Below are 21000 nucleotides of genomic sequence, written 5' to 3' on the forward strand. Positions count from 1 at the left end.
GAATCGTGAATATGCATGAGGCCGCAGTAATACTAGCGATGATGTCACGTCTGTCAGCCAGACATCTCGAGATGCGTGTGTGTGTGTGAGCATCAAGGTGTCTTGGGTTTCAGACTTGTTTTTTTTTTTTTTTGCAAGTGACCCCTTTGCTGCTAAAAGTCAATTAGCCGCATCCATAATTGATGTGTGTCTGGCAGACTATTTGTGTTTACACTGGAATTGAAAGCCTCCGGTGTCAGCTTTTCCATCTCAAAGACTTTACGAATATAACACGCGTGTGTGCGTGCGTGCGTGTGTGTGTGTACATGGTAATCATTTGGATTGTGCGTATTGCCACGAGCAGTGACTGTTTTGAAATTCCATTTAGTGTTTGATCTCTTCATTTGTTGCGCATAACTAAAATGACGCTTGTAAGATGACTGTTGTTCATTTTCCACAGCCTAGCCAGGTGTTGCCTTCAGGCGCAGTCTGAAATGATGCCTGTCAAGTCAATCATCAGATTATTCCTTGTTTTACAAATGTTATAAAGTCTGTTGATTTGAAAAACATATTTTGACGTGCTAAATATGGAGCTAAGACGAGAAAGCTTGCAGCTTCAATTGGCTCGTCCTGTTTGTTACGCAACCACCTAAATCGGGGCACCTTATTCAGTTTTTATGCTAAAGATAAACTCTGCTAATGTTAGCCAAAATGCTTGAAAGATTATTCAATTTGCAATGTGAAAGAAAAAAGTGGTCCATTCTTCCATCCATCCAAGTTGCGTGTGACCTTCATGAAGAATTTGAAATCACGCTTTTCTTTTTTTATTTCATTCAAGTGATGCCCTCAGGGACAGTGTGGAATTTGCACTTTGACCTCCCTCACACAGCTACTTTCCACGTCCATTGTTGCATTCGGGGTGAAATCACAGTTTTTCTCGGACCAAGTGTTGCCTTCAGAGATCCAAATTGCAGCACCGCCTGTCTCGTTGTGGGACGAGAAGAAGAAGGAGGGAGTTTTGGTGAGGTGGGGTGGGGGGGACTATGTGGGGGGTGTTCCAGGAGGAGATTTTCAGATTATGCTGCATCCATCCTTCAGTCTTGTCTCACTCGTGAAAGCGGACCACCACATCCTCATCCTCTTTGTCCTCTTCATCAAGGTATTTTTATTTTTTTTTAACTCATACAACACCTCGCTGACCGTTCTCTGCGCTTGGATGTAATTGTATCGGAGGGGAGGCATCAACGTGGTCCCATCCAGCCAGAGATGTTCAAAATGAATTTGCTACATCCTGCTGTTTCCTTCCTCAGATGCAGTGCACGGCCTCACTCGGTTCTTGTTTGTCACCGTGCTGGAGTCGAAGTAAGCGTGTGTTTTTTGGACTGACTGATGTGACTTTTTGGAAGGGCTCAATGCAGGCATTGAACGTCGGCCTCTGCATATAGACTGAAATATGCTACCGTTGTGACTCGACCACATGTGAGTTGTAAGCGAGGCACAATTTGTGTTCCCGGCAGCGGTGGCGTTTCCCGATTGGGCTTACAAGCCGGCGTGGTCTGCGGGCTCTCGTCAGGTGCAGCTGTGGCACTTCCTGCTGGAGCTGCTGGGCGGAGGCGCCCGGGGCGACGCTATCGGCTGGGGGGGCGAGTGGGGCGAGTTCGTCATCCACGACCCCGAGCGGCTGGCCCGGCTGTGGGGCGAGAGGAAGGGAAAGCCGCACATGAACTACGATAAGCTGAGTCGGGCGCTGAGGTAAGGCAACTAAAGAGATTCTAAATGAAAGGTGGCAAAGTACTTCTGGGTGGCACAGAGTCGATCGTTTGACGTGACGTCACCTGAAAACAACTTCAGTCGAAGGACATTTGGTAGAAGGCTTCGTTTCCTAACGACGCCATCGGAGAAAGCGTCCTGCCGCCCGGAAGTACGTCTCCCGTCATGGTGCAAAATGGATGACGTGGTCACATTTGACTGTATGATGTAGATACTATTACAACAAGCGCATTCTGCACAAGACCAAAGGCAAGCGATTTACGTACAAGTTCAACTTCAGCAAAATCGTCCTGCTCAACGTCCACCTGCCGCCATCTTCTCACTGCCTGCCGCCATCTTGTCATCAGGTCTTCATTACATCATCTGACGCATGCACATGCACTTAGAATGTATATTCAGAAGTATTATGTATCGATCTTTTTTCTGTCCCCTGTCGTGACTGATGCGCATCTTTGATGGGTAAGTCCTCATTATATCTATCTGGTCCTCCAGATGCTCCAGAGCCGCCCTCTTGCCTTCTCCGTCCTCCCCGGCGTGGGCGACCTTCCAATCCAGGCATCCTGGCCTCACCTGCTACTGCCACCATGCTGCCTTCCTCATTGTTCTCAATTTCATCATCCTTTTGCCCCACCGTTGTCTCTTCCCCAAACCTCACCATTCGTCGCTTGGCGAGACCACCTCAGTCGTCTGAGGCTTGGGAAGCAAGTTCCACCAGAGGATGGAGAGCTTTAACACGAGCGTCACAAAGTTGTCCAAAATTATTTTTGTAGATTTATCACTTTTTGCACTCCCACTAAGGAGATTGCATTAACAATGTGGCACGCTTAAATGTGTGTGCGTGGATGTGTGTGCTTGTGTATTTTGTTGTGCTAAATTAAATGTACCCACTGAAGACCTTGATTCGTTTTATTGACGTTGTGAAGCAGTCCCTTTTTTTTTAATGAACTAATACAAAATAATTGAAGTTCAAGACATAATGTTGAATGTTTAACAAAACTTCAACATTTACAAATTACCTTTGGTTTGGGTTATTTGAATCTTGTTTTTAATTATACTCACACAAAATATAAAATTAAAGAAACAATTAAATAATCATATTTTTACTAGAATATTGGCGATTATTTAAAACCAAAAAGTTTTCCAGCGTTCACGGATTTCCTGCCCCTCAGGCAACTCTTCTTTGTCATAGGCGATCTTTGTCGGAAGAAGCGTTTTTGGCGCGAGTCTATTTGATTGTCATCTGCAGCGCGCTAATCTGAGTCTTCACTTGGGACTTATTTTTGAAGATTTTTTAAATAAAATAAATATTTGACTTGTTTATTCGACGCATATAGGAAGAGTTTTGTCGACAACATGCAGCGCAGTATCGCGTAAGTAGGGCTGCTGAAATGTTCGCTTTGAGTGCTGCTAGCTTGTTTATCTGGGGAGAGCAGTTGAGTTGCTTCTTTTTGCCTCACTTTTGGAATCACCAATAACTAGGCCGCTTGAGTGACACATAACGTGCCATTTTATCTAGCTGGAGGTAAATATATTGTGGTAAATTCAATATTTAGTGGAGTAGTAACATCAAGCTAGCTCCGCCTGTTGTTTTACTGTGACGTCACATAACGAACGCGGAAGCGCGGTGACGTGTGTGGGCCAACCTTCATCTGGATAGAGAGAGAGCTCATTAAACGCAAATTATGTGTGTATTAGTTGCTGGAAATAAAAGACCATTCATACATACAAAATGGTCTTGACTTTTTTCTTCTAGATCTTTTTTCCAGCCCAAGGGAAAGGACAAGGATGTTCAGAAGACAGCCAGAAACGAGCAAGTGAAAAAGTAAGACTTTGTAATTGTTCCAACGTAAATCAGTCAAGTTTAGTACCGAAATTATAAGACCATTTAACTTTATTTAAAAACAACCACAGCCACCTACATAGTGCTGCACATAAAGTAAAAACAACAATAATATCAATATAGACAGTTAAAACAATAAATGAAATATAATAATGCCGAGTTTCATGCCGAGTCGGAGGTTAAAGAATGGAAATGTGTTTTAAGATGAATTTTCAATATTTACACCCCCCCCCCCCTCTAAAAAAAAGAAAATGTGCTTGGTATCCATCAGGCCTGTCAAAAGCCCACTCAAGGCCCAAAACGCGGTCCTCCAGGATGACTCGCCGATCAAGAAGGTTGCCAAACGCAGCCGGCGAATTCTGGACAGCGATGATGATGATGATGACAAAGAAGAAGTGAACACTGCCAAACAAGTCAAAGACCATCTCCTCAAGGCAGAGCCAACACCCATGTCTCCTCCGCCGGCCCCCGCCACGCCCACCACGCCTGCCACGCCCGCCACATCCCCGAGCACCCCCAACTCCACCTCGTCTTCTGGAGGCACCAACATGCGCAAGACGGGTAAGAAAAAGTCAGAGCTGCTTAAAATAAAATAAAAATATCATTCTGTTAGCATGTTGGCGCTGGAACAATTAAAATCTGACAGTTTAAATGGAAATCCTGGTGGCCAGTGATTTTGTTTAGGACATTAAAAAAAGCTTGTGCTTGTTAAGGTGGTGATGGGGATGATGATATCACTGAGAGTTTTCGCAAACGTATTACTCGAAAGAAATGCTGTTGTTTTTTTTGTTGTTTTTGGCCTCCCATCATCACATAAAGCAGAATCGTTAAGGCATCCTAAGTGGAGCGCGTTGTATTTTTAATGACACGCTGAAATTGTTTTTTTTTCCCCCTTTGATGCCCGCCATGTGGCGCGCAGCATAATCATTATCGCCACGTTGTCGCCATTCAAGCAGGAATTGCTTTTCTTTAATGAGGCTTTAATGTCAAAGACGAAATGAATCTATAGGAAGCTCTCGTTGGCTACATTTTGTGTTGTATGAACAAAATGTATTTTGTTTAGTGTTTTAATAATCTTTCTCTATTGAATTACATAAAACATGTTTTTGGTTTGCATCCATCATACATATTTTTTATTATTTCTTTTTTAATTATAAATCTGTATGGCATCTACAGCCAGGAAGATGTTCCCCAAGAGGAAACTGGATGACAGCGACAGTCTAAAAGAGGACGAGACTGCCAGCGTAAAGACTGACGCTGTCGTGGAGAGGCAGCAGAACAAACGAGCTCGCGTGGACGGAGACGACGGTGACAACACGGGTGAGTTTTTGGCAACGGCTGTAATAGCGTCAATGTGCAAGTATTTTCAATATCGCCACCTGCTGTCATTGTATATGTATTGCAAGTTTAAGTGGAGGCCACTTTGTTTGAATGTCATTATCGGTTATAAAAAAAAAAAAGGTCAATGCAAAGGTCTCACAAGATCCTCTGAAGTCTAGTGCAATGCCCTCGCTCGCTCAACAACACAGTGCGGCCTCGCTTTGTGCGCAGATGAGGTTGCCGAGGAAGAAAGAGATGAGAAGGCGGCGGTGGAGCAGGTGAGGACGCCGGACAAAGACGTCGAGACGGCAGAGGAGGTGGACAAAAAGGTCAATAGAGAGGAGCAGAAGAAAGACGAGGTCACAAAAGAGGAAGCTGAGAAAGCGCCAGTCAGCAGCTTCTTTGGTCAGTCTGCACAAAAATGCCTTTCAGATAACGTTGGCGTGTTGTATAACTACCGCGCTTATTTTTAGCTCCCAGAAAGGCTGCGGCCAAGACCCCGAAGAAGAGTGCAGAGAAGAAGGCGATGACGGCGACCGTGATGATTTCCTCCCTGGGGAAAAACGGCAAAGACGCCAAAAGGTGCGCAGACTGAAATTGACATCGAGCAGGAAGGTGGATTTTCCGACGTCAATTGTTTTTCATGCCGACAGCGAGTCGACAGAAACGGACTACAACCCGTCCAGGGCCAACTACCACCCGTTGGAGCACGCCTGCTGGAAGGAGGGACAAAAGTTGGTCTTTTCCGCCACCATTCCCCTCCTGAACTCTGTAAATTGTGTGTGTTTTCAAGTGCGCTCTGGTCTTCCCCCAGAGTGCCTTACCTGGCGGTGGCTCGCACTTTTGAGAAAATCGAGGAGGACTCTGGCAGGTGGGAGCGCCACCCGCTGACCGAAAGTATACGGACACATAAATATGCGCTAAATACCTCACGTGAACCTTTTGGGTGACAACCCAGCAAAGAGGAAGTTGACTATTTGGGTTAACTCGAGCTTTGCTAGCATGTGTTTTAAAATGGAGCGATTGAAATGTGTGGCCGTTGTAAAAAAAAAAAAAGGGTCCATTGAAGAGGATTTGTAAGTGGCGGCTGCTGCCTTTCAACGCGTTTCAAAGCGCGTTCACAGACAAGGACGTTTTGACCGCTTTCCACGCGGGACTTAAAACCGCCGCAGACGAGCAAATCTCGTTAGCCGCCTCGCTATCATTGAAGCCTCAAAGGTGTTTTTTTTTTTTTTTCTTTTCCTCTTTTCTTCTACCCAGACTGAGGAACATCGAGACTCTGGCCAACCTGTTCCGCTCTGTGCTTCTGCTGTCTCCAGGTAAGCGCCAGCTCTGTTGTGGCGCTGGCGACGGGCCCGCCACTACTCGCGCAGCGCGGGCTGATGAATGTATGTTTGGATTTGTGTGCTTGTGTGTGGGCGAAATCGTCACACTGAAATTCATCTGCGCTGCACATACATCATCCACAAGCAACAATTTACAGCTTCCATAGCAAGCAGGTGTATCCTAACTTTTCCCCTCTGTGTGTGTTTGTGTAGATGACTTGCTGTGCTGTGTGTACTTGTGCCTGAACCAGTTGGGCCCCGCCTACCTTGGCATGGAGCTTGGCATCGGGGAGACGGTGCTGATGAAAGCTGTTGCGCAAGCCACAGGTAACACACACACACGCACACTTTCAGTGACCGTTATTGAGCCGGCCGGCACTTCTCTGCGGATGCTAGGACGACAACTGGACAAGATCAAAGCGGAGGCCCAGGAGCGCGGCGACCTTGGTCTTGTGGCCGAGAGCTCCCGAAGTAACCAGCGCACCATGTTCAGGCCGGCCAGCCTGACGGCCGGCGGCGTCTTCAAGAAGCTCAAGGAGATTGCAAGCATGAGCGGCAACTCGGTCAGATGCCACAGCTAGCTTAGCTTTACCCAACAAATACTACGCGCTAGTAGACTTGACAGCTTTTCTTCTGTACGCATGGGTTACTTGCACTTGAGTCACTGGAGTGAGCATCTTTTGAAAATGCCACTTTTGAGCGGTCCGCGGAATGTCAGTTTCCCGTCCGTCGGCCACGAGGGCAGAAAAGAGTTTCTTTGAATGAGCAACGTTTGACATCAAGTCTCGCGCGCCAACCAGTTTTCACTAGCTAAACGCAGCCTCTGGCAACAAGCGCCCTCATCTTTTCGGCCGAGTTTGTTCCTTTCCTTTGACCCGACGTCTTTGCTGAATCTCAAAGTCCCATCCCTCTGCTGCCGCAGGCCATGAATAAGAAGATCGACATTATCAAAGGACTCTTTGTGGCCTGCCGCTTCTCTGAGGCCCGCTACATCGTAAGGTAACGCTGGCGTCTCCGTTTGAGCCCGGCTCGATTTGCCAAATCCTGACCGGCCGCTATTGATTGATTGATTGATTGATTGATTGACAGGTCGCTCGCCGGCAAGCTGCGGATCGGACTGGCCGAGCAGAGCGTCCTGTCTGCGCTGAGTCAAGCCGTGTGCCTCACCACACCCCAGAAAGGTAAGTTTGCTTGCCCGTCTTTTGTTTGTTTTTTAAATAGTCGTCCGCTCTCGTGACTGATGCGCAGTCTCGACATCATGCGAATAGAAAGAAAACGTCTGTGTCCACTGTAGTGACTGACGTGTGCATCTTTCACATCGAGGCTGATGCATCAGGAAGAAACTGTTGTTTTTTTACTTCCTGCTTTCCACTTTACTAGACATATTTCGCTTTTTCGTCAACTAAGCCTGTGTAAGAATTTCTCCATCAAAAAGTGTGATGTCAGAACGCCTTTTTGGAGAAGTCAATCATCCGGAGAGTCGTCCCCCTTATCGTCGGATGAAACACAAGTTCCATTTTCTTCTCGGCTGCCCCACTTCACTTCATGCACTTTTTTTCCCCCCCTCTCTCTCTTGCAAATTGCACTACCCGTGCACCATTTAAATAATGCAACCTATGAGGTCGGATAGGGGCCATATTTTATTTATAGAACGCTCATTAAAGATGTTTAAATATCCTTTACAGGAGTCACTGAAGAATTTGAAAACAGCCCATTTCTGCTTCCAAGTTCCCAAAACACTTGATGATTAGGAATCACCCACCCCCCACCTTTTTTTTTTTTTTAATTCGTTGCTGACGTTCCTGACGGGTTTCATCTTCTCACCAGATGCTATCGCACACACACAAACACACACGCGCACACACACACACACACACACACACACACACACACACACACACAGAACCAATTAACTTATTTTACGCCAAGTAAATTAGCATTCAGAGCTCATTTGCCAGCACTTTAATAAGAGCCAATTAGACCCCAGGCTCAGTGGGTAAATTTGCATTGATCTGCAGCCCGCGTCGGAAATGTTGAGCTTCATATTTGGTATTTATTTGTTTATTTTCCATCTGAAATTTTATCTCATCAGACAGGCTACCGTGAGAGCGCCGCATCCCCCTCGTGATGCAATATGCTCTGGAGTGGTCTTATTGCAGCTGGCGCTCTTCCACCCCCGTCCCACTAGGGGTGCTGTAGCATCTAGAATATGCTGAACGTTTGAATGAAACAAGCTAAAAAAATACACTTGGCCAGTGTATATATATCTTTTTTTAAGTTATTGCCCACTATAGTGACTGATCTTATTTTAATGACTTGGGACTCATTGGTGTCCCAAGACTTTTGCCCGTTTCCCGTACATGCTTGCTTTATCATTGCGAGGTGGCCTGTGACATCCCAAATAGACCCTGCAGTTTTTCGTAAACACAACCGGGTTCATCATAAAATGGCTGCCGTTGCATGTGATACGATCAGCCACCTCATAATGAGCCTGTTTGCTCAGAAAATGGATGCCAGGCAATGTGTTTTGTTCCAGGCACGTCCCCAGCCGTGATGGACGTCGGCAAAGGGATGACCACGGAGAGCAGGCGGGCTTGGATCGAAGAGAAGTCTCTCATTCTCAAGCAGACTTACTGGTAAAGACAGCTGCTAATGTTTGTGGTTCTTGAGAATGTAAAGTTAAAAAAATCATTTTTTTTTTAATTGACAAACAACTTTTTTTTCTTGAATAAAAGGAGCCCAATATCTTTAAAAAAAAAAAAAAAGGATCAGTAGTCTCTAAAGTGTGAAACAACAGCTAGTTTAACACACTGATAGTTTATGGCGTGTTCTTCAGCCTCCTAATCAAGGTGCACCTTTTTCTTCTTCTTCTTCCCCGCGTACAGCGAGATGCCCAACTACGACATCCTTCTCCCCGTCCTCCTTCGAGAAGGCATCGACCAGCTTCCCAATCACTGCAAGCTCACCCCAGGTAAGCCACCAATCTGGAGGCTGCCCAGAGTGTTCATTGATCTGTTTGCTGGAGGCCATTTGACAATGATAAACAATTATTCCAGATTACGCAATCCGATAAGTAAAAGGACCTGTAAGTGCTACCTATTGATCGTGTGAAACAGCCATTTTAGGGTCATTTTGCGGTCATTCAAAGTGAGTGGACGACCCCCCAAAAAAACTTGCTCAAAAACTACCATTTTGTCTTAAAGAGGCCATTTGAATGTTACTTTGCTCATTTCCATGAGTCCTTCAAAGATGAATTTTTGTCCTTTTTTACCCCCTTCTTTCCTGCCTTGGCAGGCGTACCCCTGAGGCCAATGCTGGCACACCCCACTAAGGGAGTCGGGGAGGTGATGAAACGCTTCGACGAGGCCGCGTTCACCTGCGAGTACAAATACGATGGCGAGCGTGCACAGGTGAGTTACGTTTGTGTGGTTGGCAAGTGTTGGACATACACACATGTACACACTCGTTTCTGTGTTCACCAGAGTGGGGTGTTCCTCTCCCCAATGCGTGCACCTATTCTTTTAAGATAAACATTAGCGCTGCCATTCCCTTGGGCCTGCTGGCAGAGAAAGCGCCAAGCTTCTAAAGGCAGGATGATGATGAAGAGGAGGATTTTTTTTCCGGGGGATGCGTGTGTGCGCGTGCCTGTGTGTGTGTCAAAGAAAAAAGAGGTGAGAGAGACGCATAAGAGGGAAAGAAGCAAACATGCAAGACACAGCAGGAGGTGTCCGCATCGAGAGACGCGGATTGTAATGCAAAACCAATCCAGCTTGCGGCGTTCATTCCGGACGGTCACGCCTAATGAGAGCTTTTCAACTTGGCTCTGTCCAAAGAACAAGGCGGCTCAGTGTATTCTGCACTACACGCAGCGGCCAGCAGGAGGACTCACGATACACCGCATTCCGTCACTCAGTGTGAGTGTGTGTGCATGCGCGTGTGCGTGGTGAATAACAACAGTAGCCCAGTGAGTGATTGAGTGCATATTTGGTGGGTTCATTCGTCAAAGTGGACGTTCATTGATAAGCGCGCGAGGAGAAAGGGGCAGTAATTGAGATGCCGAGTGGACACGTGTAGCGCCGGCCGGCGCTCACTGTTGACGAACGCGTCTGTCTGGACGAATGATGTGCGCGATCCACCCGTGATGTGTTTTTTTTTTTAAGCTCGCACAGATGATTCTTTTGGAAGAAACGGCCTGCAATGCCAATAATACGTGCGCACCTTTTGACCTATTGTTTTTTTTGTTTTTTTTTAATCAATACATTCTCATTTTCTTCGTAAATAACTTGTAATTGTAATGAGTTAATTTCATTTGTTTCATTTGTACCTCACGTAGTAGCATGTTGAAAAGACATCGAATTTTGCCTCTCTCTGATGGTACCGTGTGGGCTCTTTGCATTCGTCGGAGCGGCCACTCGGAACCGCGGTAGAGCGCTCGGTCGCCGCAGCAGCTCCAGATTGTTTCAACTTGCACGCCTCTTGAGCAGATCATTCGTTGGCGCCGCCGATGCCCGACAAATAGAAACCGTTAAATCGCGCAGCAATTAGGCTCTTCTCTCGGCACAGGGGAACGAGAAAAACAGACGGCCTAAAGCCGGCAAATGAGCTGAAGCCTCTTTTGGACGAGGCCGCTTGAAATGTCTGCGATGTTTCCATCTGTTACGTCGACCGTTGCCGTTTTGTTCTAAGTGGCAGTTTGACGCGTGGGGTGCATCTGTTCGGAGTGGCACATAAGCACGACACCACATGAGCAACGACGGCCCGACATGAATTATGCGAGTGCAAATTAAGGAAAGATCTGATTAAACTATCACAAAATGTTTGCTAAAATGAGAAGCTGTGCCAGGAAGTTACATTTCTATTTGAACGCGATTGTTCGATTAGCACACGTCTCGCATGGAGAAATTCAACACGCAGACAAGCCTAACCCCTGAGCAACAAAACTCTAATTTTTCGCCACCCACATCACTCACTGGGCCAGGCTCCACCTTTTCAAGCAAGACCAAGTACCTGCGCCACACATGTACTTGTTATTCAGTTTAATACGACAAGATCCAAATAATTGATAGAATACTGGATGGTTTCCTATACGTCACGGCCATAATTAAGCCTCAGTGGAGGGCTCATATCTGGATCCCGATCATTCTCTGACTGTTTGACTGCAGATGTTTTGATATTGGCCCGACAGATTCACGTCCTGGAGAGTGGCGAGGTTCGCATATTCAGCCGCAACCAGGAAGACAACACCAGCAAGTACCCTGACATCATCTCTCGTATCCCCAAGGTGAGTTACGCTATGTTGAGGTATTTAAAAACGAAATGAGCTCTACCTCCACCTAAATCTCTCCCTTGTCAGCTGTTTGGCTGGGTCTGTAGCTGCTACTTTGCGCCGCACGCTTCGACGTGGAGACTCGTTTAAGCTGGCAATTTCAAGACGGGCCAGAGCAGCTCCAGGAGTCGCCCCGAGGTTAACCAAGAGTGAGAGCGCAACCCCCTCCGTCTCGTCAAGAGCTGCAATTAAATAGCAAATGAGCCTACACGGCTTTATTAGAGGCGTTCTCATTGACGCTCGTTGGCGCGTGGCTGTTATTGAAATGTCGGTCTGCGGGCCCGTGCTTTAATTGCGTTCAAATATTTAATCGCCTCACTCGCAACATTGCCTTGCTCAGTAGAGGTTGGTTGTTTGTTGTGCCGCCTAGCCAAGTGACGTTTGTGTATAAAACAGAAGGAGCACAAATGAGCAAATATTCATTGGCGATAATCAAAAATGACATGGCGCTGTTTTTGCGGTCGATGCCCCCGCCCCGGGCAGCCGTAGTCGCCAACGTGCAGATTGGTGCAGCTTTGACAGCCTTGCAGCACTTTCTTTCATCCTCCCTGCAAACCTGCCACGGTGTCGGTCCTATCTCGTCTCTTTGTGACTTTTTAATGAAAGCTCCCCCGTGTCGTGCCTCTCATCCATTTTGGTGGGGAGTGCGTGCGCGCGTGCGTACGTGCACGTGGAGGGGGCTTTGATACATTCTTGTCACCTTTTTTCATTTTCGCCTCTGGTACCTTCACTCTATCCCAGCACATTTCTTCTACACCTTTTTTTTTTTTTCTCTGCCTTCTCACTTTTTTGTGTTTTGGGGCTGTCGACGTCTGTTTATCGCCTTTGCGCAGCTTCTTCATTTTCCTTCTCGGTGCACCCTGACCGACTCTTCGGCCGCCGGATGTTTGGCTTTCTTCTCGTCCCTCTCTGACTTTGTTTTTATCAATGTCCCACCTCAGTCTACCGACCGTTCGCTTAACGCCGACGGCGTTGAATGCATTGCGGCTGTTTTTGTGCCTCGCTATGTTTGGGGTGTCACCAGTCAGTCAATCACGGGGAAATTAGCACGGGGTTGTCACGGAGACGCGACAGCACAATGGATGTCGTAAGTGAGGCTGCTAGCCAAGGGTAATTCCGACAGGTCCAACTTTCAGTAAACTTCTTTCAAGGCCTCCCTCTTGAAGTTGTCTCCCATTTTAATTAGTGGTGAGATTAAAGATAGAAAAAAATCAAATTCATTAGAAGCTCTGTAATAAATCACAGATTCAACACTTAGAGTACGTCATTAAAGATTCATTGAAGTTCTTGAGTGATCGCTATGGTAGCACACTTTGAGCCTGTTGCAGACCGGCAAAACAAATTTCTTTCTATTTGTCTGTTAAAATTGAAAAGGGTTTACTGGCTCAATTTAAATCTGTTGCTTCCCCAAAAAACATGACATGATTGTGAGTAGATATAAAGACTTAGCATCAGCATCTTGGACTGTGCTTTTATTTTTATTGACGACGTTCCTCCGCAGGTGAAGAAAGACTCGGTGGTCTCCTGCGTGCTTGACGCAGAGGCGGTGGCTTGGGACCACGAGAAGAAACAGATCCAGCCATTCCAGGTCCTCACCACACGCAAGAGGAAGGTAGGAATAAGAGGAGCCTGAATCAAAGTGTGGCGGGGTTCCCGTTATTCTTCACGCCCATTAAACATGACTGACGTGTCAATGACATAGGAATTCAAATAGTTGCTTATTGCTAGTTGCAAAAATATGCGAATAATTGACCTCCGCAAAATGGGAGTTTGTAATTGCGTGTAGATGTCACAAAATGGCGGCAAAACGCGTCTAATGGTGAGAATCATAAAGCATCAACACTCCGTGTTTCTAGCGTAATACACAATCATGGACTCATGTTACATCGAGAAAATTGCAGTATTCATTAATATACAAGTGCATTGCAAGAGCAACATTTATTTCAATTTTTTATTGTTTTTTTGCATGTTCAAAAAAACTCAACTTCTATACTTAGAAACAAAAACAATTGTGAACGGCAAAAAACAACAACCGTAATAGAAATAATCATCAAGCAATCCACACACCCGATCATTTTTCTGTTGAAAAAGTAGTTGGACGATAAAGAACAGGAAAAGGTGGAGGAGGACGGCGTGATGGAGTGAGGCGATCCAGTCGCAAGAGGAGGAGATTGATAAGTTGCCGTCAAATGGACGGAAGAGAAGGCGGGGTGAAGATGAGATGGCGGAGGGAGAGCCTTTGTGTGATTGCAAATGTCAGCCAGGCTTTTTCTCACTTTTGATCAGAATAATGGCGTTCGTACGCTACACAAATCACATGACGGCGACGGAGGAAAGCATCTTCTGTCCTCTCTCTCTCTCTCTCGCCTCTCGTTCCTCAGCTCTGACACGGGCGCAAATGAAGATCAGGCCAGGAAGGATGAGGCGCTGGCGCTAATAGTAGAACGTCAAGATGAACGTTGCCGTTGTGCTTTTACTCTCAGCCTCCTCCGTAGACTCACCATTACTCGAGATGGCATTTTTATGCACCGGTGCAGTCACGTCTTTCACATACAGATGGCGCCGGTGCCGTTTGCCTGCCGAGTAAAGCTCGCGGTTAGCGCCGAGCTAGGTTGTTACAACTGTCAAAAGGTTCCGCATGGGCACTCCCACACCACTTGGAAAGACGAGAACAGAGTGTATGCCCAGCCGACCTGTCAGCTGCCCTCTAGACTCAGAAGAAAAAATATATATATAGATATATAAACGCACTTCCCCGGTGGAAATGAATATTCCACAGATTTCTGTGAAATTATTTGATACCTTTAATGTCGAAAAATGTTTTTTTTTTTTTTTTTTGCACATCTAATGTGACGATTAGCACCTCGTCGCTTTGTCTCTGTTAATGTTAAATTAGTGGCTCTGAAGTGATGCCAACTTGACGGGAATAAATTTAGAATGAACTGTAACCGTTCTCTTTTGGAGTGCCAAGGTTAGACAATTTAGTTTGTGACTAAGACGAGCGTCACGACTCGAGCTATTTGCATGTCTTTTTGTTCCAGGAAACAAACTCAATCAGCTGTGTGTGTGTCCCTGTGTGTGTTTGCGTCTGTTGCTGCAGGACGTGGATGCCGCCGACATCAAAGTCCAAGTGTGCGTGTACGCCTTTGATCTCCTCTACCTGAATGGAGAGGTAATCGTGACAATGCGCCGCCTTCCGGTCGTCGCACCAAAAAAGACAAGCAAGGGATGTTGCGTTAAACTGGAGCGCTTAGTTATTTATTTTTTAACCCAAATTACTTCAGGACTAACTTCAACTCCATTAGCATTAGAATTGTTTATGTTGTATGTTTCCTTCTTTGTAGTGGATGATGGCTTTTGTGTGTGTTTACCAATTTGTGTGTTTTGCGAGCCTGTCGTCCCTCCACAGTGTCGTTGTCCCTGAATGCCAATGACGACGATGCTGCTGGGGGCTGTAAGCAGATAATGATGCCCGTGCTCATTGCAATTCCAGCAGTGTGCCCGCCTGTGTGTGTGTGTCGGGGAATGAGATTGTGTGACATAACCTGTGTGTTTATGCCTCCCTCCAAATAAAACACAACAGGCCAGCAGATTCCCTAAAGTTGTTGGCGGCAAAATGCAAATCAGCACAATTGTGTTCCCCCAACTCCCCACAAGTGGAGCGAAACAAATGAGCTAATTAAAACAGTGACGCCTAATTTGTGCCATTACGTGGCCTAACACAGCTATAACTTGTCTGACGCCACGCGATTAGTCGGCGCCGCTGCTTTGCTCGCAGTCGCTCCTTCCTCTCCAGTTTACGTGTTCAGCTTGCTGCGCGTGTCAGTGGCCCTTTACAAGCAAAGATAACATGTTAGCAAAAAGCATATGGCCTCGCTCCATTCATGGGTTCCTCTAGAGCCTCTTGAACCCCGAAAGCTTTCAGTCCATCTTTTCTAACGCCGCGTGTTTGTGTTTCCGTGCGTGCGCAGTCCCTGGTACGGCAGCCGCTGCGTCGCCGTCGGGAGCTACTGCGAGAGTCCTTTGACCAAGCGGAGGGCGAGTTTTTATTCGCCCGATTCATCGACTCGGACAACACGGACACCATCGCCGAGTTCCTGGAGCAGTCTGTCCGAGGTTTGCTTTTGTTTGCGCGTGGGTCGCTCTGGTGCCCGCAAACCTGACAACTGTGTGCGCGCAGACTCGTGCGAAGGCCTGATGGTGAAGACTCTGGAGAAGGACGCTACCTATGAAATCGCCAAGCGCTCCCGTAACTGGCTCAAGGTGAGCAGGCTTCTACAAAAGCTAGCAAAATTCTAGCCCAATCGCCACCACCAGCACAAGACACGATTTCTTGTATCCAAATCATGTTATTATACCCCGCAGTTGAAGAAGGACTACCTGGAGGGCGTCGGCGACACGGTGGACCTGTGCGTCATCGGCGCCTACCTGGGCAAAGGCAAGCGGACGGGCATGTACGGCGGCTTCCTGCTGGCCTGTTACGACCAAGACAACGAGGAGTTCCAGTCTGTCTGCAAGGTGAGCTAGCTTAGCACCCCACCTCAGCTGGTGGCTTCTCACACGTTGTCCGCCTCTTCTCCAGATTGGGACCGGCTTCAAGGACGAAGATCTGGAGCAGCACCACAAGTTCTTGAAGGTAAAGCAAATAAATTGAACGTTGGCTACGCAAATTGTAGCGAAACGATTTTGCTTGAAGTCAAGTTGCGTCGGCCAACGCTTTCCCTTTGAGACTGAGAGTCGTTGATTGTGTTTCTAGCGGGCTGCCGCCCCCCGCTGATAAATTAGCTTTGCTTCACTCTGTTCCATGCGGAAGCTGAGCCTACTTCAAAGTCCAGCCAATTGGATTGACCGCTGATTTTCCAAAACGCATCGAATCACCTCCTACTTTAAGCAAGTACAGTTTGGAAAGCGGCACTGTAAGATATTTCTGGTGTACAATCACGCTGATTGCGCAGGAGGAGAGGAGAGGGGGGGCAGTCCCACGTCCCCACCCTCGCTCCATCAGCTCCCACCGCGCTGCTTTGTAATCAAGCGCTCCTTGCGAGCGTGATGGATGGCGGATTAAAGAAGGCTGATGGGAGCCCGGCCGGCGCTCGTGTGATTGGTCGCCTTCGCACATCAGCGGCGAAGCCACTGCGCATGGAATGCCAACAACACACAGCAACGCAATTCTCTGCGTTCTCAGCAAATAAGTGTTTATTTGTCGTACAGTCGACAAAGTTACATACGTATATTTATAGTTTTGCTGCACCGACATCAAAAGATTTATATCTGACAGCTTGTGGAGTTTGCACTCGAGCGGGAAAAAGCTTCACCGATGCTGTTGAACCCGCAACTGGAAGTCAGCCATTTTGTAAGAAAGCTGCAAACGAGTCTTTCCTTAGCAAGACTCTACTCTCGTTTCCCACCAGGAACACATCCTGGCCAAGCCCCGCCCCTACTACCGCGTGGACCAATCGGCCGAGCCAGATGTGTGGCTGGACGCGATGCAGGTCTGGGAGGTGAAGTGTGCCGACCTGTCGCTGTCGCCCGTCTACAAGGCTGCCATGGGAATGGTCAGTTCACCCGTTGAGGAAACGCTTCTTCATCGTCATCACCTCATTTCATTTCATTTCCTTCCTTCCTTCCTTCCTTCCTTCCTTCCTTCCTTCCTTCCTTCCTTCCTTCCTTCCTTCCTTCCTTCCTTCCTTCCTTCCTTCCTTCCTTCCTTCCTTCCTTCCTTCCTTCCTTCCTTCCTTCCTTCCTTCCTTCCTTCCTTCCTTCCTTCCTTGTCATTCTTTGTTTTCCTTCGGCCCTTGTCTTCTTCCGTCCTCCTGTTTCCCCATCTTCCTCCCTCCTTTCCTTTCCTTTCGTTTCCTTTCCTTTCCTTTCCTTTCCTTATTTCCATTTCTTCTGTTCTCCAGGTGGATCCAGAGAAGGGAATCTCCCTGCGTTTCCCTCGATTCCTTCGCGTGCGAGATGACAAGAAGCCCGAAGACGCCACCAGCGGAGCTCAGGTGAGACGGTGGTGCGACGCGGCGTGGCCTTTGAAAGCCCAGCAAAGTGTTTTTGTTTTGTGCCAAAGATCCGATCTGTTAAGCTTCTTTCAACGTCAAGGTTGAAAGCAAGTACAAGGGCGAGGCAGGCGGCTTTACTACGGGTTGTATAACGTCACCTTTACTGCTGCCGCCCGCCCGCCTGCCAGCCTGCCTGCCTAATAAAGTGCACCACAAGCATGCTGGAATGAGTACGGCGCCCTCACTAAATTCAGAAAGTGTGAACAAGGCGCACAGTCCAACCTACACAGCACCACGCACTCATATAGTCAGTGGGCGTATGAGTTTCATTTCCTAGCCTCTAGGGGGCGCCTGCGTTTAGGGCCACCTCGCTGATCTCAAGAGATTTGGATCGATAATCAATTTGAAATCAACTTTTAAAAGCATTTGGAAGAATCCTTTGCTTGTGGTGGAGGGACAACTGATTGCGCCCTGTTCCTTGAAGGCATCTCAAGGCTTGATCAAGCCATAGATAGATTCGAGGTCACTGCTTTCAGACTGGCCCTGAAGGCAACATGACTTAATACGATGGATGAAGAGAAATTCATCATCGGCACAATTAATTGGTAGTTGTGTATGGGAGACTGTGATTTCAGACGTTCCTTGAAGGCATCATGAAATTGAATAGATAGAATCACCGATTCAAAACCTGATTATGAAACTTCCCTGAAGGCAACGCGAAAAGGCCAAAACTCCAAGAGAACATTTGCAACAATCTCTTGATTGTTGTGTGAGCAAAAGCTGCCATTTCAGACAGTCTCTGAAGGCAACTCGAGGACCCGATGAGAGTAGGTTGAGGATATATGGATGGATGGCCAATTTTATTTTCTTCGCTTGACTTGAGATGGAGTGATAGATTTTTTTTCTTTTTTGGACAATTCTTTGATTTCAAACTGTCGCTGAAGGCCACGACTTGATTAGGATAGATCGGCCATTCCGGCCGTGGCATTTGGAACAATCACTCAGTTGTGTGAGCAGAGCTGTGATTTCAGGCTGTCCCTGAAGGCAACTCTCAACTTGACGCAGATGGATGGTGATTTAATGAAAAGTTTGAACGCTTTTGTGTAGGAAAGGTGGCGTTATTTCACATTGTCATTGAAGGCAGCGTGACTCTTGGACGAGTTGAGCGGCAGAAGAAATTAGGATTTGAGGGCCACTGTGATTTCAGTCTGTTCCTGAAGGCAACACGTAGCCACACGAATGATAAACATTTGGAACAATCTCTTGGTGGCTGCACGAGACAAGGTCTCACACTGTTGTGATTTCAGAATGTCTGTAAATGCAACACTTGATTTACCTTGCTCGTTTTGCAACTGAATACTCTCCCCAAAGGCAACAGTAGACTTGATTAGGATAGATCGGGCGACAGATTGACGAAGCATTTAATGATGTTTTAAAAAAAATAAAAAATCCAGAGGTTTTGATTTCACATTTTCCCCGAAGGCAACGGCGGACTTGATTAGCTTTTCTTTCAGCGCTCAAGTTTTATGTCAGGAAGAAAGTTATTGATTTTCAAGGAGATTGCATTTATGCTCCTCATCCTCCCTAAAGATCGCCGACCTGTACAAGAAGCAGCAACAGATCCAGAATCAGGGAGACAAAGGCGACTTGGAGGAATACTATTGACCAGGTCACAATACCCATGGGTCGTTGGGATCAGCCTGAATGTAAATATAAATGTATTTTTGACAACTTGAATAGAAATAAAAGCTTGTTCTACACATCCTGACTTGTGCATGTGTGCGTGTGCATGGTTTGTGTCCATCCGTTCGTCCGTCAGTGCGCTTGTGACTGAAATTCCAAAATGTCCTCCTCCCTTCCCTCCCCTCCCCTCGGTGGCTGTTGTTGCCGCTGAATGGGAATCAAGCAGGCAGCAGAGCAGAAAATATTGAAAATGCAAATATGGAATGAGGTGTGCTCAAAGTCGCCGCGTTATCGGCCTAAACTGCTCCAGCGCAGTCAAAGTTGCTGCGGGAAAGCCTTTTCCAGAGAAAAATCTCGAATTGTCATGATGATGTCGTCTCATTTTACTCGCAAATGGAAGTTCTCTGCATGAAGATGAACCTGGATCTGCAGGTAATTGCACGTGTCACCTTGAAATGTGAGCTTCTTTGTCATTTTTTCTTTTCATTTTGGCAGAAAAGCGCATCTGGATTTGGACCTGAATTCAAGGCCCGCTAAATTGCGCTGGTCCGAAGACCAGCTGCTCGGCTCGCGTCGGGTCAGCTCAGGTCCGTTCTCGTCCACTTCCTGTAGGTGGACGTCGTCCCAACACTTTTGTCCGTTATGGTGTCTGTGTCTTGCCCTCCCAATGGTGTCTTTGTCAAGTGCGTTAACAAAGGCTTTGTTCTCCTCCGCCTCGTCGTCCTTCCATCGTTCCTGGCCAACAAAGGCTTTGTTTTCCTCCTCCTCTTTCTCCGTCCCTCCCTCCCTCCTGGCCCTGGCTGTGACATCGCTGCCATTCCAGGCCGTGAGGGAGAGAGCTGGAGGGACACACGCCGCCATTGTTGCTTTCTCGATATCAATGGTGTTTTTCTTCACGGCGTTGGCCACTAACCTTTCGGATCTCATTCTGTTTTTTTAAACTTTACAGGCTGCCTTGCTCATTGAAGTCAGGAAGCCTGCCTACCTGCCTGCCCCACAGCAAAAAAGATCCATTTGAGGCCAGGTTGCGACTTTCCAGAACCAATTTATTTGTTCACATTCTCTTGTGATTTCTTTCCCAAATCATGCGTTTATACAATGGAGTGGCTCCAAGATGTTCTTGTCTTGTCCAGGATCAAACTCCATCTTGTAAAATGATCACAGAGGGAACATTGAGGCCTTGGTTTTGCACACGATGCAGCTCGTGACAGTCCCCCTTGGAGCAGCCCCAACCTGACACATTTTTTTGCTTCAAGTTTGACCGGTGCCGTAGCAGATGGTCCGTTCACTTGACGTCAGCAGACTCTATTAGAAGAAGAGGTGATTTGTCACCGGTGGACAAAATGGCCACCACCAGGACCCGTGAGCATGAAAGAGGTGCCAGGACCAGCGTGATGATCAAGACCTCCGTGTCTTCATTGTCCCCCACCATCATCACTCACGTCATGCGCCCCTTGGGTTTACATCATGACTAATGAGTGCCACTAACGGCAAACCCGACGATTGCATGCAGCTCTGGGAAAATGGAGCAAAAATTGCTTCCAATCCCTGCCATGTGTGCTCACATTACTAACACGTGCGTTTTGAAACCCGCCAACAAGATGTCCCACGTTCTCCGGCCGAATTGCCCTTCATTTCTATCGCTTCCTATTGTCCTGACTTCAATTTTCTGGGCTAGCGGCGGCGACACGTTCCGGCGTGGGGGCGCTCAATGCGCATCTTTGTGCGATCCTGCTGGGTGGGAGAAAGCGCCATTGAGGG

General features: G+C 47.2%; 2 protein-coding genes across 6 annotated transcripts; both read left to right on the top strand.

The window, feature by feature from the left end:
- The first annotated feature begins 1057 nt into the window (after positions 1–1057).
- LOC133165829 (ETS domain-containing transcription factor ERF-like) lies at positions 1058–2135 on the top strand. Its single transcript, XM_061295724.1, has 4 exons — positions 1058–1138; positions 1290–1341; positions 1497–1731; positions 1961–2135. The coding sequence occupies exons 1-4, from the start codon at positions 1058–1060 to the stop codon at positions 2133–2135; spliced, it is 543 nt and encodes a 180-aa protein (XP_061151708.1).
- An 814-nt stretch (positions 2136–2949) lies between these two features.
- lig1 (ligase I, DNA, ATP-dependent) lies at positions 2950–20880 on the top strand. 5 transcript variants are annotated; one of them, XR_009717570.1, is made up of 29 exons: positions 2950–3119; positions 3503–3571; positions 3861–4150; positions 4766–4909; positions 5141–5314; positions 5383–5491; positions 5563–5643; positions 5703–5780; positions 6170–6228; positions 6448–6561; positions 6631–6797; positions 7157–7233; positions 7324–7415; positions 8771–8870; positions 9120–9205; positions 9529–9644; positions 11420–11515; positions 13062–13172; positions 14661–14732; positions 15532–15676; positions 15741–15823; positions 15926–16078; positions 16143–16196; positions 16972–17115; positions 17464–17556; positions 19147–19262; positions 19376–19671; positions 19735–19826; positions 20189–20880. XR_009717570.1 is itself a non-coding variant. In XM_061294900.1 (26 exons), the coding sequence occupies exons 1-26, from the start codon at positions 3103–3105 to the stop codon at positions 19219–19221; spliced, it is 2799 nt and encodes a 932-aa protein (XP_061150884.1). In that variant the 5' UTR covers positions 2950–3102; the 3' UTR covers positions 19222–19324. The 5 variants fall into 5 exon arrangements, 3 of the variants coding, with proteins under 3 accessions (XP_061150884.1, XP_061150885.1, XP_061150886.1); XR_009717569.1 differs by having other exon boundaries at positions 19735–20880; XM_061294900.1 differs by lacking the exons at positions 19376–19671; positions 19735–19826; positions 20189–20880 and having other exon boundaries at positions 19147–19324.
- The last annotated feature ends 120 nt before the right edge of the window (positions 20881–21000 follow it).

This window comes from Syngnathus typhle, linkage group LG13 (assembly GCF_033458585.1).
Source record: "Syngnathus typhle isolate RoL2023-S1 ecotype Sweden linkage group LG13, RoL_Styp_1.0, whole genome shotgun sequence".
NCBI classification, from domain to species: Eukaryota; Metazoa; Chordata; class Actinopteri; order Syngnathiformes; family Syngnathidae; genus Syngnathus; species Syngnathus typhle.

Bases quoted from the DNA above. Each gene is read 5' to 3' on its own strand.
- LOC133165829 (XM_061295724.1), top strand. From the start codon at position 1,058: ATGCTGCATCCATCCTTCAGTCTTGTCTCACTCGTGAAAGCGGACCAC. The intron at 1,139-1,289 runs GTATTTTTATTT...TTCCTTCCTCAG, and splicing joins TCTTTGTCCTCTTCATCAAG to ATGCAGTGCACGGCCTCACT. The intron at 1,342-1,496 runs GTAAGCGTGTGT...TGTTCCCGGCAG, and splicing joins GTCACCGTGCTGGAGTCGAA to CGGTGGCGTTTCCCGATTGG.
- lig1 (XM_061294900.1), top strand. The intron at 9,206-9,528 runs GTAAGCCACCAA...CTGCCTTGGCAG, and splicing joins TCACTGCAAGCTCACCCCAG to GCGTACCCCTGAGGCCAATG. The intron at 11,516-13,061 runs GTGAGTTACGCT...GTTCCTCCGCAG, and splicing joins TCATCTCTCGTATCCCCAAG to GTGAAGAAAGACTCGGTGGT.